This window comes from Nerophis lumbriciformis, linkage group LG02, assembly GCF_033978685.3.
Source record: "Nerophis lumbriciformis linkage group LG02, RoL_Nlum_v2.1, whole genome shotgun sequence".
Lineage (NCBI taxonomy): Eukaryota > Metazoa > Chordata > Actinopteri > Syngnathiformes > Syngnathidae > Nerophis > Nerophis lumbriciformis.
In genome coordinates, this window is record NC_084549.2 from 16,792,501 (window position 1) to 16,812,998 (window position 20,498).

General features: G+C 38.1%; 2 protein-coding genes and 1 long non-coding RNA gene across 3 annotated transcripts in view; 1 reads left to right on the forward strand and 2 right to left on the reverse strand.

Moving 5' to 3' along the window:
- The window catches only part of hpse2 (heparanase 2), an 89,245-nt gene extending 89,203 nt beyond the window's left edge, over positions 1-42 (reverse strand). The window contains exon 1 of the mRNA XM_061953230.1: positions 1-42. This exon is cut by the window's left edge and continues 538 nt beyond it. The gene's annotated coding sequence lies outside the window, so the exon portion shown is untranslated.
- A 1,777-nt stretch (positions 43-1,819) lies between these two features.
- The window catches only part of LOC133595387 (uncharacterized), a 50,196-nt gene continuing 31,517 nt past the window's right edge, over positions 1,820-20,498 (reverse strand). The window contains exons 2-5 of the long non-coding RNA XR_009814602.1: positions 17,138-17,209; positions 13,756-13,842; positions 13,579-13,664; positions 1,820-2,264 (exon numbers count right to left, since the gene is read on the reverse strand). This is a non-coding gene — a long non-coding RNA (uncharacterized lncRNA). The remainder of the gene's footprint in view (positions 2,265-13,578; positions 13,665-13,755; positions 13,843-17,137; positions 17,210-20,498) is intronic.
- The window catches only part of cnnm1 (cyclin and CBS domain divalent metal cation transport mediator 1), a 42,960-nt gene continuing 28,087 nt past the window's right edge, over positions 5,626-20,498 (forward strand). The window contains exon 1 of the mRNA XM_061947804.1: positions 5,626-7,009. Coding sequence (XP_061803788.1) covers positions 5,626-7,009 — 1,384 coding nt within the window. The remainder of the gene's footprint in view (positions 7,010-20,498) is intronic.

Sequence of the window (20,498 nt, forward strand, 5' to 3'; positions counted from 1 at the left end):
AAACACATTTTACATTTCAAATAGAGAAAGCTTTTACCTGGATATTTGTGCATGGACAATTAACTTGTAAATATAAAGTTTTCTGCAAACATGAAGGGGGCAGGAAATATAAGATTTTCATCATCCTGTTCCTTCTCAAGCATAGGTGTGTAAAAATGTGTTTTGTTGTTCGAGTTTGTCTATTGATCAAAAATGCACATTAAGGAGATAAATAAAAAATGAATGAAAAATGAATGAATGAACATCGTGCCTTTGACCATATTATACTGTCATCAAAATGTACTATAATCAACACATGATTGTAAAAATGACAGTGCCCTTATAAATGTGAAAATGTTACTGTCAATGTATGATGTCATTATCAGCCAGGTGTTTACTGTGAATTTATAATGAAAGATCATACAGTGTAACTGTACTTTAAATACATTTTGCTCTGTTTTTGTGTGGTATTATCATAAAAAAAGTATTAAGTAAATTGCTTTAAAAAATGGAACAAATGATTATGGTTTTGTATAATACTGTACAAAATGTTCAGGGCTATATAAACAAACATTGATTGATTGATTGATTGTAGCCAAATTATTTGGCTACAATAATGCTTCCATACAAAGCAAAAATGAAGTAAATTTACATTTATGTTATTGGTTTATTATGCCACTGTTTTACATGGTTGTGCAATAGTATTTTGGGGGGTTAAAGTTGTACTTGTTGCAAAAAGTGTGTGTATTTTTTTAAAAGCAATTTTAGGATTAATTCTCAGCATTAAACAGTATTATTTCACAGTTTAAAAAAATACTAGTAATCAAATCATTTACTATAACCTTACAACAAATGAGTGTAAACATTACAGTATTTAACTAGAACACTGTAAATGTTACTTTGTATTGGCCAGTGATTTACTGTGAACTTCCAATGACATTTTTTTTTACAGTGTTTAAACTTTTAATACATTTTAATCTGTTATTCTCATTTAAAACAAGTATTAGATAAATTGCTAAAAAATAAATAAATAAATAAATAAATAAGTAAATAAAAATGTACAAAACAATATGTTAGCTTAGCCTGCATTAAATCTTCAATGCAAGTTCAAAGCAAAACTTCATGAATGTTATTGTTTTATTATGAGGGTAAAACAAATAAAAGTCCACTGCATTCTTACATTGCCGTGCAATTGTTTTTTGTTTTTTTTAGGTTAAAGTTGTAGTTTTTGGTATAGTTGTTCACGTGTTTATTTAAATAGTTAACTCACACAGTTTAAGGGCTATTTCACTACGTGTGAGACAAAAATACGTGTAAATGCAACACTATTTTTATATGAATCTTAAGAAATTATATGGTCGTTATGACATTATTAAAAAAACGCGAATATGGACTGTTTTTGCACAACATGTAGTTGCAGTAAAAAAAAATATATTGTCATCTGAATGATTTGAATGCAATTTTCAAGTCAACACTTTTATGACGACACACTATAGCTGCTGGGTTATTTTTGATAACCCAATTTATGAGTTGCTGGTGTTGGGTTAAATTGTGGAGTTATTTTTATGAATAGCAATAAATTTTTTGAATTAGAAGGGTATTATTTTAACTCAATTACTGGGTTTTAAAAATTAAGAACCATTTTTTGGGTTGTTTTTCAACGAGTAACGCATTTTTGGGTTAAAAGGCTTTTTTTTTTTTAAATTAAAAAGTTACTTTTTTCTTGAAGGGAATTTTATTATGGATTGATCTCATGAACATTATTTACAATCACCCAACATTGAGTTAGCATAACTCAACTTTTGGGTTGAATAATTCAACCCAATAGTTTGGTTGGGAATAACCCAACATTTAGTTGGCATAACTCAACTTTTTGGGTTTAATAATTCAACGCAAATGTTGGGTTGAAAAAAATCAACCCAAAATGTTGAGTTAGAATAACCAAAATAAAGGGGTTCGTCCTTTTCTGAATCGGGGTTAAAATTGGGTTATTTTTTAACCCAACATTTTTTTTGTGCGTAATTATTTAAATACACTGTTACTTTTTAAGATTTGAAGAAACCTTTTTTGTGGCTAAATCAAGATCTATGGTGAGTTAAACTATGGCTGCACGCATGCGGAACGGAAAAATACTTATAGTTGTGCAGTGTGCAGACTAGAAAGACATGCAACATAAATAAAGTGGGTTTTTTTTTAAGCAGCGCACGGTGCGCAAGAGCCAACGTCACCACAGGCGGTCAGTGGATGTTCGGGGTCACGGATGTCTCTCACACGGGAGCAGCAAACTGCAAGACAAATATAACACACACGAGTAAAGAACACTTTGGACTCCACTTTGGTGGAAAAACTCGACAAAAAAACATATAAACTCTCGTGTTATAGCAGCACGCAACTTTTTCTGTTTTTGTTTTTACGCATGAACGCCTCACTCCTAATTCATTCCTCAACTGCACAAAAAGAGAAACGTCACTTTATGGTGAATTATTTAACAAATATGCTTTGAAAAGAAAACATTTTGGAGCATATAGTATGGAAGACGCTTCTTTTTAACGGGAAAAGTCTTTATCTAACAAACAAATCAACAGGCGAAGAATACGTTGCTATACAGTGCTTTTATTTACTATAAGCATCCATGTTTGTGTCTATTTTATGGGTGACGCTCAAGAAGATTAAATCAAAATGGGGACAATATTTTTTAAGTCAAACAATTCATTTAAAATTATTTAAAACAAATGAAAACCAAAACCAAAAGTGTAGTTTTCCAACGATAGCCAAAAACATCATATACCGACATTAAATATGAATTTAAAAAAACTACAATAAATGCATTTGGACGATATCTTTTTGTGTAGGCCAAGGAATAATCATTTTATATTTAGTCACTTAAAAATTAAATACATTTTGTTTTAAATGTGCAGTTTTTGCGTTGTTGTGTTTCTTATACATGCCCGAGTTCTACATTTGAAAGCACAATAAAAAGCAAAATGTGCTTTAGTGTCTTCGTAAAACAGTTGTGCAGTATTAAAAGATATAGCAGATTTTCTAGGTGTACCTAATGTTATGGCTTGTGGTCTCTGCTATTAAAATTTATGCACATAAGGAATAACCATTTTATACTTATAGTTAAAAGTTAAATACATTTAGTTTTTTAAATGTACAGTTTATGCGTTGCTGTGTTTGTTATACATGCCCGAGTTCTAAATTTGAAAGCACAATAAAAATGAAAATATGGTTTATTGTCTTTGTAAAAAAAAGAAGAAGAAAAACCCATAAATATAACAGTTGTGCAGTATTAAAAGATATATAATATTTTCTAGGTGTACCTAATGCTATGGCTTGTGGTCTGTGCTATTAAAATTTACACACATAAGGAATAACCATGTTATACTTATAGTCAAAAGTTAAATACATTGTTTTTTTAAATGTGCAGTTTCTGCGTTGCTGTGTTTTATACATGCATGAGTTCTACATTGAAAGCACAATAAAAATCAAAATGTGGTTTATTGTCTTTGTAAAAAACAAACAAAACAAAAAAACATAAATAACAGTTGTGCAGTATTAAAAGATATAGAATATTTTCTAGGTGTACCTAATGCTATGGCTTGTGGTCTGTGCTATTAAAATGTACGCACATAAGAAATAACCATGTTCTACTTAGTCAAAAGTTAAATACATTTTGTTTTAAATGTGCAGTTGTTGCGTTTCTTATACATGCCCGAGTTCTACATTTAAAAGCACAATTAAAAAGCAAAATGTGCTTTATTGTCTTTGTAAAAAATAAAATAAAATAAAAATAAGTTGTGCAATATTAAAAGATATAGCAACTTTTCTAGGTGTACCTAATGTTATGGCTTGTGGTCTCTTCCATTAAAATGTACGCACATAAGGACTAATCATGTTATACTTAGTCAAAAGTTAAATACATTTTGTTTTAAATGTGCAGTTTTTGCGTTGTTATGTCTCTTATACAAGCCCGAGTTCTACATTTGAAAGCACAATAAAAAGCAAAATTTTCTTTTTGTTTGTAAAAACAAAAAACAAATAGTTGTGTAGTATTAAAATATGTAGCATATTTTCTAGGTGTACCTAATGTAAAGGCTTGTGGTTTCTGCTGTTAAAATGTAACCCCCCAAAATAAAAAAAAGGCTTGGAAATAAGGTTTAAAAAAGTATATCAAGCAAATGTTACATTTGTATTTTTCTATGATATGCAATGTGTTGTTTTTAGTCGCACATTCAAGTATTATTAAATGTAATGTGCTTTATTTATTTATTTGTTTACATGTCACATATATTTACATAAAATGCAATATAAGTGTCTCAATGGTTATCAGAATCAGATTTACTGGCCAAGTATTACAAATAATTTCGCCACACCTAGTAGTGTGTGTGTGACCATCATTGGTACTTTAATTTTAATTAACTTAATTTAAAACACAAGGAATTGGACTTGATAAGACTGTGCACTCTTTGTATTTATTCATGCATTACAGTTTTTATCTTGTTAAAAATTACCAGCCACAATGTAGAAAACATTTCCACACATTTTACGAGAACTTTGAACAGCAATCCGAGTTTTGAAGAGAATACTTGTCCTTTAAAGCAGTGGTTCTCAAATGGGAGTACACGTACCCCTGGGGGGTACTTGAAGGTATGCCAAGGGGTACGTGGGATTTTTTTTTAAATATTCTAAAAATAGCAACAATTCAAAAATCCTTTATAAATATATTTATTGAATAATACTTCAACAAAATATGAATGTAAGTTCATAAACTGAACATCAAATCAAGGCTATTCCATTCATTACAATTAAACATTCAGTGTTGACAGCTAGATTTTTTGTGGACATGTTCCATAAATATTGATGTTAAAGATTTCTTTTTTTTGTGAAGAAATGTTTAGAATTAAGTTCATGAATCCAGATGGATCTCTATTACAATCCCCAAAGAGGGCACTTTAAGTTGATGATTACTTCTATGTGCAAAAATCTTTATTTATAATTGAATCACTTGTTTATTTTTCAACAAGTTTTTAGTTATTTTTATATCTTTTTTTCCAAATAGTTCAATAAAGACCACTACAAATGAGCAATATTTTGCACTGTTATACAATTAAATAAATCAGAAACTGATGGCATTGTGCTGTATTTTACATCTTTATCTCTTTTTTTAACCAAAAATGCTTTGCTCTGATTAGGGGGTACTTGAATTTAAAAAAAATTCACAGGGGGTACATCACTGAAAAAAGGTTGAGAACCACTGCTTTAAAGTAGTCTCATGCACTGCTCTCTATGAATAGACGCTGCCTATGCATGTTCTGATAGAGCGGGCAATGCTGCCATCTAGTGGTGACTACCGGTACACATACTCCAACAGCCGAGCTGATAGTGTTCCTTCATGGCGCATGTTAGTATTAATTAAATATTCAAATGTTTTTGAACTTCTGAGCAACATCCACGGACGCTTCTATTTTTAGCGCGCAAATTAAGACGTCACGGGTGCGTGTCGTACATATTTAAAGGGCTCCGGTGTGACACACCCGCGCCGTGGCTTGCACGACCACCCATGCAGCTGCTCCATCCTTGCACACCACGTGACCCAGCTCCCCCCCACACACCCCCATCCACTCCACTCCACTCCACTCAGCAATGATGGCTGCGGATGCTGCGGATGCTCGCTGCAGCATCCTGCATCCTCCGCCTCGCCTGCTCCTCCTCCTCCTCCTCGTCCTGCCCTGCTGGCTGCCGGCGCCGACCTCCGCGCTGCTCGGCGTCCGGCCGGAGGACACCCGGAGCGGGGAGCTGTCCGTGCAGGACGGCGTCCTGAGAGCCACGGAGGGGACTCGCTTCGTGCTGAGGGTGTACTACTCGAACGGGAGCGAGGCGGCGGACTCGGCGCCGTGGATCGCCTTCGTGGAGGAGGACGGCGGAGGGAGGACCGGGGGGAACCCGTGCGCGGAGGAGAACGCCCGCAGCTCTGACATTGAGCTGCTGGGCTCCTCCAGGTCCGCGTCCAGCCACAACTCGGTGCTGGTGGAGCTGCTCGCCAAGCACCTCCGGCGGGGCGAGGCGGTGAAATACTACTCCATGTGCGCCTTTGACGGCGTCAAGTGGCAACACTTCAGCACCAGGGACTTCTGGCTGGCGGTGGTGGAGAGGCCGGCGGAGGCGGACGCCTGGCTGCAGGCGGGGGTCTCCGTGCTCCTGCTGGGGCTCTCCGCGCTCTGCAGCGGGCTCAACATCAGCATGCTGGCCCTGGACCCCGTGGAGCTGCGGGTGCTGCAGAACAGCGGCACGGAGAAGGAGCAGAAGTACGCGCGGAAGATCGAGTCGGTGCGCAAGCACGGCAACTACATCCTGTGCACCGTGGTGCTGGGCAACGTGCTCACCAACACCTGCTTCGTGGTGTGGATGTGTCAGATCCTGGGCATGACCCTCCTCTCCACGGCCTCCTGCACCTTAGGGATATTCTTCATAGGGGAGATCTTGCCTCACTCCGTGGCGTCCCGGCACAGCCTGGCCATCGCCTCCAAGACCCTCTTCGCCACCCGGCTCCTCATGCTCCTCTTCCTCCCCATCGCCTACCCCGTCTCCAAGATCCTGGACTTCCTACTCCACCAAGAGATCAGCAGCTTCTACACCCGGGAGAAGCTGGTGGCCATGCTGAGAGTCACGGACCCGTACCACGACCTGGTCAAGGAGGAGCTCAACATCATCCAAGGGGCCCTGGAGCTGAGGACCAAGACGGTGGAGGACGTCCTCACCCCCCTGTCCGACTGCTACATGCTGGGCTCGGACGCCGTGTTGGACTTCGGCACCATGTCCGACGTGATGCAGAGCGGCTTCACCAGGATCCCGGTCTACGAGAACGAGCGGTCCAACATCGTGGACATCCTGTTTGTGAAGGACCTGGCCTTCGTGGACCCGGACGACTGCACCCCCCTGAAGACCATCACGGAGTTCTACAAGCATCCCATGCACTGCGTCTTCCACGACACCAAGCTGGATGTGATGCTGGAGGAATTCAAGCGAGGTATGAGGTGAATCCTTTCTGGCTTTTTAAGACGCCATATGCTCCGCTTCCCACCCCGCCACCTATGGAGTGAGGGGCCTTTGAAGTGTGCACTTAAAAAAAAAGGCACAAATGAGAGAAGTTCATAGTAAAGCTCATTCACAGTAGGCCGCGGGCAAGGAGAGCCTTTCATCCCTAAAGCAAGGGGCCATATGTTGAAATGTGAAACAGTGACACACAGAGGGGGGTTCAAGTAGAGGCCACAGGCGACCACTGAGGGTAGAACAAAAAATCGCATTTCTGCAGGGATTTATTCCTAAAAAAGGGAAAATCCAAAGTCAAACGGCCCAAAAGTTGCAGAAATTAGTGCATGTGATGATAACCATAGAACAGAATGGTGAATTTACTGAATTAATTCACATACACATCTAGATTACACCATGCTATGTGCCAGACCCGGGCATTAATTTGACTCGGGGGCCGGTATATCTATTTTTAGGAACACTAATACAAAACCTCACAATAATGTCTGATTGAATGCTAAAAACATGACAGACCACCTTAAAAAACAGAATGGAGATTTCCAAATTTTTTTTACTGAAAGACACCCCGAATGTACATGAAAATAAAGAATGTGGTATTTACAATATTAGCTATGAATGATAAAACACTCAATATTGACAACATATGAACGTCACACCCCCTCTCTATCGACATATTTTACAATGAAGCTCGGTGGGCGTTATATCTATTTTTAGGAACACTAATACAGAACCTCACAATGTCTGATTGAATGCTAAAAAGGTTATGACAGACCGCCTTAAAAAACGGAATGGAATTTTAAATTTTTTTTACTGAATGAGACACCCAGAATGTACATGAAAATAAAGAATGTGGGATTTACAATATTAACAATGAACGATAAAACACTGAATATTGACAACATATAAACGTCACACCCCCTCTCTATCGACATATTTTACAATGAAGCTCGGTGGGCGGTTTATCTATTTTTAGGAACACTAATACAAAACCTCACAATAATGTCTGATTGAATGCTAAAATGTTATGACAGACCGCCTTAAAAAAACAGAATGGAGATTTACTGAATGATACACCCAGAATGTACATGAAAATAAAGAATGTGGGATTCACAATATTAACTATGAACGATAAAATACTGAATATTGACAACATATGAACGACACACCCCCTCTCTTTCGACATATTTTACAATGAAGCTCGGTGGGCGGTATATCTATTTTTAGCAACACTAATACAAAATCTCACAATAATGTCTGATTGAATGCTAAAACGTTATGACAGACCGCCTTAAAAAACAGAATGGAGATTTACAAATTTTTTTTTTACTGAATGAGACACCCAGAATGTACATGAAAATAAAGAATGTGGTATTTACAATATTAACTATGAATGATAAAACACTGAATATTGACAACATATGAACGTCACACCCCCTCTCTTTCGACATATTTTACGGTCAAGCTCGGCGGGCGGTATATCTATTTTTAGGAACACTAATACAAAACCTCACAATAATGTCTGATTGAATGCTAAAACGTTATGACAGACCGCCTTAAAAAACAGAATGGAGATTTACTGAATGAGACACCCAGAATGTACATGAAAATAAAGAATGTGGTATTTACAATATTAACTATGAACGATAAAACATTGAATATTGACAACATATGAACATCACACCTCCTCTCTATCGACATATTTTACAATGAAGCTCGGCGGGCGGTATATCTATTTTTAGGAACACTAATACGAAACCTCACAATAATGTCTGATTGAATGCTAAAACGTTATGACAGACCGCCTTAAAAAAACAGAATGGAGATTTACACTTTTTTTTTTTAACTGAATGAGACACCCAGAATGTACATGAAAATAAAGAATATGGGTTTCACAAGACTTAGAGACTTCCTTTTTATTGTTATTCAAATTTGAACTTTACAGTACAGATAAGAACGACATTTCGTTGCATCAGCTCATGGTAGTGCAGGATAAAAGAGCAATAAGGTGCAGATATAAATACATAGATTACTGTACAGATAAATATATTGCACTTTTGCATATGCATCCACGTTTATGCATGTATGTTATATTGTCTTTGTATTCCAGCGAGTTAATCCATTTTTGGGGGGAATTGAGGGGATTATTATGGTGCGTTTAAGAGTCTTACGGCCTGAGGGAAGAAGCTGTTACAGAACCTGGAGGTTCTGCTTCGGAGGCTGCGGAACCTCTTTATAGTTTCTTAACTATGAACGATAAAACACTGAATATTGACAGCATATGAACGTCACACTCTCTCTCGATCGACATATTTTACAATCAAGCGAAACGCAACAAAAATGCAACAAACACAACGAAATATGAACGCGAAGGGTAAAAAAAACACCTACAATCTGATATATTTGATATATCACTAAGCTTTAGAACTTTCTTGTAGAAATCTCCCTGACACCTGCATTTCAGGCAGACACTCTGTGGAAACGCTCCCCACCCACACTGCTTGGTGCCTGGTCTGAGCTGCTGTGACGTAGATTACCATAGTAACTAGTATATCATGCAAAAGCGCAGATTCCAACCATTGAAATACTTTGTATAGTTGAAGACTTACGGTCATTGTAAAACCTCACTGCACATCATAATGGCAGCTACAGTTTCCATCTTAAAGATCTAAAAACAATATTCGGGAATGTCCGGCGGGCCAGATTGAAAAGTTTAACAGGCCTTAATTTGCCCAGGGCTGCTATATGCTATACCAGGGGTGTCCAAAGTGCGGCCCGGGGGGCCATTTGCAGCCTGCAGCTTGTTTTTTATTTGCACATTGTTAAGACAAAATAAACACTTCCCGGAGTAGAACAATACACAAAAAAACTAGAATATGCAATTTCTGCTTGGAGATGCTGAAATGCGCGAGACAGCTAGAATGCGTCAAGTACCAAGTTATATGACCATGAAACCTATACATGCAAAATTAGTTTAAAAAAAACCAGTTAGCATGCTAACAGTTAGCATGCTAACTGTCAAGCACCAAACTACATGACTGTGAGGCGTTCAGCTTCAAAATTCTAATCTGGTGGCTAATACTATTGTAGTATTGATATTTTTTAGTCGATTTAGCCATTTTTATGTTTGAAAATGCTAAATTTAAGCCAGAATGACCAAACTATGTTTTTGAACACAACGCTGAGATGTGGATGTTATGTTCATATTAGGGATGTCCGATAATGGCTCTTTTGCCGATATCCCGATATTGTCCAACTCTTAATTATTGATTCCGATATCAACCGATACCGATACATACAGTCGTGGAATTAACACATTATTATGCTTAATTTTGTTGTGATGCCCCGCTGGATGCATTAAACAATGTAACAAGGTTTTCCAAAATAAATCAATTCAAGGTATGGAAAAAAAAATGCCAACATGGCACTGCCATATTTAATATTGAAGTCACAAAGTGCATTATCTTTTTTAACGTGCCTTAAAACAGCAGCTTGGAATTTGGGACATGCTCTCCCTGAGAGAGCATGAGGAGGTTGAGGTGGGTGGGGTTGGGGGGGGGGGGGGGCGGTTGAGGTGGGGGGAGGTAGGGAGTAGCGGGGCGTGTATATTGTAGCGTCCCGGAAGAGTTAGTGCTGCAAGGGGTTCTGGGTATTTGTTCTGTTGTGTTTATGTTGTGTTACGGTGCGGATGTTCTCCCGAAATGTGTTTGTCATTCTTGTTTGGTGTGGGTTCACAGTGTGGCGCATATATGTAACAGTGTTAAAGTTGTTTATACGGCCACCCTCAGTGTGACTTGTATGGCTGTTGACCAAGTATGCTTTGCATTCACTTGTGTGTGGGAAAAGCCGTAGATATTATGTGATTGGGCCGGCACGCAAAGGCAGTGCCTTTAAGGTTTATTGGCGCTCTGTACTTCTCCCTACGTCCGTGGACACGGCGGCGTTTTAAAAAGTCATACATTTTACTTTTTGACACCGATACCGATAATTTCCGATTTCCAAGGACATCCATAGTTCATAGTTTAGCATTTATCCATAGACCTACATTGTATTGTTTCCAGTATCGTTAACGTACAAAATGTGTCAAAGTGGCCCCCGTAACCTTCAGTCTTTTATGTATGCGGCCCTCACTGTAAAAGGTTTGGACACCCCTTTGCTCTCTAGCCAACCATACACTTCATTAGGTACACCTGCACGCATCTAAGAAGCATCTTTCAAGGCTGACTTGGGAAGATCCTGCAAGATCAAAGACAAGTTGATCCATCCTGCTCAGTTTCAATAGAGAACAAGGTATTAATGAAAGGAGAAATAATCAACTGTCACGATCATAAACTGTAGTGCAAGTGTTTTTAATTGCATTTGACACGCTGAACATGTCACACAAGTGTAAAAAGAAGTTAACTGACGACAAAAGTGTACAGTAATGCTATACGTAAAGGCGATTCGTTGACTTTTCATGCTGTAGACTGGCCCGCGAGTGTAAAAATAAGGTAACTAGTGGTCTTAACTTCATTGACAAAGGTGTAATGCTATCCTAAAAGGTGATTTGCAAACAAAAGTGTTTTTATTAACGACCATACAAGTGTAAAAATAGGTTAACCAGTGGTCTTAATGTGGTGATTTACATTTTATTTAATGTTATTAATTGCCATAAAAGTGTAAAAAGAAGTTAACAAGTGCTCCTAACTTCAATGACAAAGGTGCAATGTGATCTTAAAAGGCAACTTTCTTTAACATGATTAATTATCACACAAGTTTAAAAAGAAGTGTTAATACTGAGACACACATATTGTAAAAAAAAACAAAACAAGTGAAGCTAAACATTAAAAAAGTGACAGTGAACAACAGTTTAAATGTGAGTCTGAATAGCAGTTGTGTAACATAAAAAAAGACCAACATCCAAAGAAAAGGCACACACCCAAGCAGGCACAAGTCCTGACATTGAGCAACTGAAACATAACATTGAAACAACATGCTTTTTTGTTTAATGACGTTTAAACAATGTTGGGTTCTGACGTTGATTTGATCATAGAAATTTGGACATTTCCCAACCAAATATTCTACAACACAAATACAACATTGAAACAACATGCTTTTTGACAACGTTTATTCAATGTCAGGTTGTGACGTTGATTTGACCATTGGAATTTGGTCATTTCCCAACCAATATTCTACAACACAAATACAACGTTGAAACAGCATGCTTTTTGACGACATTCATACAAAGTCAGGTTGTGACTAGAGATGTCCGATAATGTTTTTTTTGCCGATATCCGATATTGCGATATTGTCCAGCTCTTAATTACCGATTCCGATATCAACCGATACCGATTTATACAGTCGTGCATTAACACATTATTATGCCTAATTTTGTTGTGATGCCCCGCTGGATGCATTAAACAATGTAACAAGGTTTTCCAAAATAAATCAACTCATGGTATGGAAAAAAATGCCAACATGGCACTGCCATATTTATTATTGAAGTCACAAAGTGCATTATTTTTTTTAACATGGGGTTAGGGGTTGGGTGGGGGGGGCTAGCGGGGGGTGTATATTGTAGCGCCCCGGAAGAGTTAGTGCTGCAAGGGGTTCTGGGTATTTGTTCTGTTGTGTTTATGTTGTGTTACGGTGCGAATGTTCTCCCGAAATGTGTTTGTCATTCTTGTTTGATGTGGGTTCACAGTGTGGCGCATATTTGTAACAGTATTAAAGTTGTTTATACGGCCACCCTCAGTGTGACCTGTATGGCTGTTGACCAAGTATGTTTGCATTCACTTATGTGTGCGAAAAGCCGTAGATATTATGTGATTGGGCTGGCACGCAAAGGAAGTGTCTTTAAGGTTTATTGGCGCTCTGTACTTCTCCCTACGTCCGTGTACACAGCGGCGTTTTAAAAAGTCATAAATTTTACTTTTTGAAACCGATACCGATCATTTTGAAACCGATACCGATCATTTCCGATATTGCATTTTAAAGCATTTATCGGCAGATAACATCGGCAGTCCCTGGTTGTGACGTTGATTCAACGATTGAAATTTGGTCATTTCCCAACCAACAACGTGGATCCACTGTTAGACATCAACGTTGTCTCAATTTACAAATACAACTATTTTGCAACGTTGTGTCAAAGTCACTTTTAAAGGACATGTATGTGTAATCAATGTTGTATCAATGTCTCGTGCCTGTTGGGCCACAGTTAATTTGATGGGAGTTTGTGTAATATATTATTCCCACATTTGTTAATTCAAAGTCCTGTACATTTCTGATGTACAGGATGTAAATGTGTATTCTTGTGTTGGCTCTTATTGATGACCATGCAGAAATATACTTACAGTATGTCATTATTTGCATCTTGCTGTGATTGGTGGCAAATATCTGATACTGCTACTTTGTGAGCCCTGCGAGCATGGTGAGCTCGTGCAGACTATCATATGATAATTGTATTGTGGTGTTATTGACTCAGAAGTAAGTACCAGGGTGTCAGTCAGAGCTTCAGCTGACTGATTTTTATTATTATGTGAGAGGAGACATGTTGTCATTTCCACTTACAGGCCAAGAGGTGCATTGCTTCATCGGGCTGCAGGATTATGATGGATAGCTTTTGTCTGCTCACCCAGAGGCTCTGCCTGTCATTTCTATGGAGAAGGAAAAAAAGAGGGTAGACAGCATAGAATATTTTTGCACCCTTGAAGCCGGCAGAGCAATCATAAAAAATTCATCTCCAACCTTTCCCTTTCCCGTCTCTCAGCTCCTTCCCACTTTGATGAATTAAAGGCTCCCACCGCTCAGGCAGCCTGCTGTGGGAACGTCACACTGGGATGACGGAGGGGGGAAATGTCAGGAATGATCGTGGAAAAAAAAAAAAAAAAGAGCTGGCCACACACGTCATTAGATGCAATACAAGTGTTTACCTTTGCACATATAACAAGCCTTGATTTCTAGTGACACTGTTTCTGAAGTAGTGAAGTGGATTATATTTATATAGCGCTTTTCTCTAGTGACTCAAAGCGCTTTACAAAGTGAAACCCAATATCGAAGTTACATTTAAACCAGTGTGGGTGGCACTGGGAGCAGGTGGGTAAAGTGTCTTGCCCAAGGACACAACGGCAGTGACTAGGATGGCAGAAGCGGGGATTGAACCTGCAACCCTCAAGTTGCTGGCACGGCCGCTCTACCAACCGAGCTATACCGCCCCCAGTAATAACTTCTTCTTTGCTAACTTAAAAAAGGCATTAACGTAAGACTGTAATATGGGTTATACTTATATAGCGCTTTTCTACCTTCAAGGTACTCAAAGCGCTTTGACAGTATTTCCACATTTACCCATTCACACACACATTCACACACTGATGGAGGGAGCTGCCATGCAAGGCGCTAACCAGCAGCCATCAGGAGCAAGGGGTGAAGTGTCTTGCCCAAGGACACAACGGACGTGACTAGGATGGTAGAAGGTGGGGATTGAACCCCAGTAACCAGCAACACTCCGATTGCTGGCACGGCCACTCTACCAACTTCGCCACGCCGTCCCTAGTGGCGTAGTCATTTCTACCTACCAATTGGAGTTGAAGGCAAATAAAATAAAAATAAAAAATATACCAAAATCAAACCAAAATTTTAGTTTTTAATTTTAAAAATTGACCCTAATTTCCAAACCACGGTATAATACGACTAAATACAACTAAAGTGCAGTTAAGCAACTCACCAATCAAAGACACCTGTAATATGTAAAGTGATGCAATGCCTATAAAGAATGTGTCCAGGCATAGTTTGAGTCAATATATTTTGTTTAAAGCAAAGAAAAACCAAAACATAATTCCTGTGATATGTATCAGGGCAGCACGGTGGAAGAGGGGTTAGTGCGTCTGCCTCACAATACGAAGGTTCTGAGCAGTCCTGGGTTCAATCCCGGGCTCGGGATCTTTCTGTGTGGAGTTTGCATGTTCTCCGTGGGTTCCCTCCGGGTACTCCGGCTTCCTCCCACCTCCAAAGACATGCAACTGGGGATAGGTTGATTGGCAACACTAAATTGGCCCTAGTGTGTGAATGTGACTGTGAATGTTGTCTGTCTATCTGTGTTGGCACTGTGATGAGGTGGCGACTTGTCCAGGGTGTACTCCGCCTTCCGCCCGATTGTAGCTGAGATAGGCTCCAGCGCTCCCCGTGACCCCGAAGGGATTAAGCGGTAGAAAATGGATGGATGGATGTATCATACCATATCATCATACAAGTGTAAAAATAAGTTCAACATGGTACAGGTGAAACTCAAAGAATGTGAATGTTGTGCCAAGGTTCGACATAGGCTCATGACATGCAGCCTCAGATACAGTATGTCAAGCCTTCTTTTGATATAATTTTGCTGATGAGACAAAACCCAAAACCAGTGAAGTTGGCAGGTTGTGTAAATCGTGAATAAAAACAAAATACAATGATTTGCAAATCCTTTTCAACTTATATTCAATTAAATAGACTGTAAAGACAATATATTTAACGTTTGAACTGGTAAACCTTGCAATTGTTTTAATTTGTAATTTTTTAATCCCTGCAACATGTTTATTATAATATCCAATTATAATAATTATATGTCCAATATAATAATAATATATACACACACATAATACAATACATATATATATATATACATATATATATATATATATATATATATATATATATATATATATATATATATATATATATATATATATATATATATATATATATACACACACTGTAAGGGACAAGCGGTAGAAAATGGATGGATATATATATATAATCATTTATATATATATATATATATATATATATATACTGTATATATGAGAGGGACGAGCTGTAGAAAATGGATGGATATATATATATATATACACGCACACATCCATTTTCTACCACTTGTCCCTCTCTCTCTCACACACACACACACACACACACACACACACACACACACACACACACACACACACACGCACACACACGCACACACACACACACACACACACACACACACACACACACACACACACACACACACACACACACACACACACACACACACACACACACACGGCCAAAAGTTTGGACACACCTTCTCATTCAATGCGTTGTCTGTATTTTCATGACTATTTACATTGTAGATTGTCACTGAAGGCATCAAAACTATGAATGAACACATGTGGAGTTATGTACTTAACACACAAAGGTGAAATAACTGAATACATGTTTTATATTGTAGTTTCTTCAATAGCCACCCTTTGCTATGATTACTGCTTTGCACACTCTTGGCATTCTCTCGATGAGCTTCAAGAGGTAGTCACCTGAAATGGCTTTCACTTCACAGGTTTGCCTTATCAGGCTTGATTAGTGGAATTTCTTGCTTTATTAATGGGGTTGGGACCATCAGTTGTGTTTTGAATGAGAAGGTGTGTCCAAACGTTTGGCCTGTACTGTACATACACGCACACATATGAGAAAGACAAGCGGTAGAAAATGGATGGATGGATATACTGTATGTAGCTGTATATATATATATATATATATATATATATATATATATATATATATATATATATATATGGACACCTTTGCCTTAGAGGAAAGGCTCCACACTGTGTATAGTCACACATAATCAGCTGGTAGCTGCTTGTTAGCTGGGAGACTAAACATAAATACAGTGTCAGGTCGAGGTGATCGGCAATGGCAATCATGTACATTTTCCTGAATATCAGTCGATACTGATCGCTAACCTAAACCTTAATAATACACGACAATAGAGGACCTTATTAGAATGTTGTGGGAGATGTTGCATGGCTGTCAAAATGCAGTGTTTGCAAAAAAAAAAAAAAAAAAAAAAAAAGACAAACAGGGAATGACATTGAGCATTACTCCCTTATGTATGAATGCATAATAAAGGTCAGCCGGCGTGCACAACAATGCATCATGGGAGGAGCCCTGCAAACTGGTGGAGCAGAAAGATTTGCAAAAGAGACATTCACATTAGACCTAGTTTCACTGGGGGCATGTGTGTGTGTGTTGTTCTGCGAGGGTGTTATGTAACACTGGAGTGATGTAATGCACACGAGCAGCCATGAGGGCACATCCACGCCTGACTCACCTGACAAGCTGACGTCATCATGTTCATTCAGACTTCAATCTCATGGCAACCTTGCTGTCATTCACTATTTCCCTGTAAATAGAGAGGATTAAAAAGGTTTGATTCCTCACCAGTGATCCCCCCCAAATCTGGTTTGAACTGGTTTAGAGGAGGTTTGCGTCAGATATGCGCCCGTGTTCTTGTGACATCACAACGGCTTAGATAACCCATTTGGACTTTGCTAATAAAAGCCAGAAAAAATGCATATTTGGTGCATTGCTCCGCCTTTGGAGGCCATGTTGACTTTAGCGCTGTTAATCATAGATGCCCCCCTGACCGTGCTGAAAAATAGATATGGCAGCCACATAGGCATCCCCAGACTGATTGTGTAATACTTCTACATAGGGAGGGCCGAATCTTCCCAAACTGCCAAAGTATATCTCCCGGCTAATCCTCCAAATACCCGCTGACGTCTTGTCTGAGTCACACACTCGCAAGGCCAGCAGGAACATGCGAATGTGTGTAGTCTCCTCCTCTACTTGTTTTTTTTTTTCTGCTGCAGTTTGCACATTAAAGCTCATTTTTCAATCTTGACTGCACTGATCTAGTTGGAGGCTGCTGGCATATTCTTGGAGCATCGCATGACAGCATGTCCTCACGAGGGTTTAGTGCAACTCAGGGGCCGTATTTATCAAGCGTCTTAGAATTACTCCTAAGAAGTCTGCTAAGAGTTGACTTATGAGTAAAGAAATTATTCACTGAAAGCTGCACTTAAAAGTTAGTTATCAAGCGTCTTACTCACACTTTCAGCGAAGTGTAGGACTGAATCTTAAATGTCACACTCAGAGCTGAATTACGACATTACTATGTGCCGTAAACGGAATTTTAGGTGACGTCATTTCTGTGTCCATAGAAATGACCATTCCCTTGTGTAAGATTAAATTAATATCTTAGAAATATTTAAGTGGACAATGGGAGTGTATATTTTGACAATAAACTACAAAATAATACAAAACAAACAAACAATATTGGCAATGAATCAAAAATAAATGTTTCCTTTTCTTTCCAATTCATTTTCCCAGTGGCGAGATATCGAAACATTGTGATGACCTTTAGTTCTGCTGTGTGATGTTGCTGATGAGATGACGCCCCTTATTAAATCTGTGACAAAAATAATACCCGCTCTGTCTAAACGATACCGTTTGATCAGCTGCTCGTCATCAAACAAAGCCAGGACAACCTTCCGCTCCCTGAACGTTCGCGAACGTCTCTCTCGCCTCAGTGCCATCCCATGTTGGCAACTCCTAACCACTTAGGACACCTCTGAAGGTCTCTTAAATATCGTGGAGAGTAGGAGTGATTCTTAGACTTAAGAAAGTTGATAAATAGCTTTTATTCTTAAGTTTGAGAGTAGGACTAAATTTCGCAAATTCTCAGGACTTAAGTGTAAAATGGCACTCTAAGACGCTTGATAAATACGGTCCCAGTGCTCTAATATTCACGTGGGGACATCAACGGTGGTCCCACGGCGAAGGGTTTCAGGGGGGAAATGCTCTGAAAGCAAGATGCGGCTTTTTCTTTGGCTTTTTGGTTACAAAAGAAGATCATATATACTCTGGAAGTTGTGTCCCAATACTTTTGTCAACCCTCAATGCTCATAGCCATGGAGGTTACCAAAGATCATGTTTTTATCGTAGTTCACTTCTTTTTACCAAAAAAAGTTCATGTAAATTCATAGTAAATTACTGTCTAATAATTGCATTACTTTCACAATATAGTAATTTACTGTGAAATATCTTAACAGCAATGTACTGTAACTGCAGAGCTGTGGATTTACAGTTAACTACAATAAAGTTACAACTAGCTGCTGGAACTTCACAGTTGTCATTTTAGTCAGTACAATACAATTACAACTTTATGATGTCACTTCACATATATATTTTTAGCAAGAGTAAAAACAGTAAGAGTAAGAGTAAAAGTTAAAGTAAGAGTAAAAGTAAGTCTAAGAGTAAGTGTAAGAGTAAAAGTAAGAGTAAAAGTAAGTGTAAGAGTAAGAGTAAGAGTAAAAATAAGAGTAAAAGTAAGTGTAAGAGTAAGAGAAAGAGTAAGTGTAAGAGTAAAAGTAAGTCCAAGAGAAAGAGTAAGAGTAAGAATAAAAGTAAGCGTAAGAGTAAGTGTAAGAATAAGAGTAAAAGTGTAAGAGTAAAAGTAAGTTTAAGAGTAAAAGTAAGTGTAAAAGTAAGAGTAAAAGTCAGTGTAAGAGTAAGTGTCAAAGTAAGAGTAAAAGTAAGAGTAAGTGTAGGAGTAAGAGTAAAAGTAAGAGTAAGAGAAAGAGTAAGTGTAAGAGTAAAAGTAAGTCCAAGAGAAAGAGTAAGAGTAAGAATAAAAGTAAGCGTAAGAGTAAGTGTAAGAATAAGAGTAAACGTGTAACAGTAAAAGTAAGTTTAAGAGTAAAAGTCAGTGTAAAAGTAAGAGTAAAAGTCAGTATAAGAGTAAGGGTAAAAGTAAGAGTAAAAATAAGAGTAAAAGTAAGTGTAAGAGTAAGATAAAGAGTAAGTATAAGAGTAAAAGTAAGTCCAAGAGAAAGAGTATGAGTAAGAATAAAAGTAAGCGTAAGAGTAAGTGTAAGAATAAGAGTAAAAGTAAGTGTAAGAGTAAAAGTAAGTTTAAGAGTAAAAGTAAGTGTAAAAGTAAGAGTAAAAGTCAATGTAAGAGTAAGTGTCAAAGTAAGAGTAAGTGTAAGAGAAAAGGTAAGTGTAAGAAAAAAAGTAAGTGTAAGAGTAAGAGTAAAAGTAGGAGTAAAAGTATGTGTAAGAGTAAAGTAAGTGTAAGAGTAAAAGTAAGTGTAAGAGTAAAAGTAAGTGTACCGGTACAAGTAAGTGTAAGAGTAACTGTCAAAGTAAGAGTAAAAGTAAGAGAAAGATTAAAAGCAAGTTTAAAAGTAAGAGTAAAATTAAGAGTAAAAGTAAGAGTAGGTTTAAAAGTAAGACAAAAAGCAAGTGTAAGAGTGAAAGTAAGAGTAAGAGTAAATGTAAAAGAAAAAGTAAAATTAAAAGTAAAAAATAAAAATAACCCGCGACCTCGACAGGGACAAGCGGTAGAAAAAGAATGGATGGAAATAAAAATACGTTTTTGGGTTGTTTATTTGCAACACTTGTGCAGTGGCAGGCAGGTGTGTGTGTGTGTGTGTGTGTGTGTGTGTGTGTCCACCCAGGTAACACGTGAACGTTATGTGAACGTTAGGAGAACGTAGTGGCATTGTTATGGGAACATTAGTTTGTAACGTTCAAAGAACGTGAGGTTGTGGAGTTCTTGCTTGGTTAGCAGAACGTTTGGCAAGAACGTTTAGGGAATTGTTTAGGAACATGCTATTTTCGTCTGT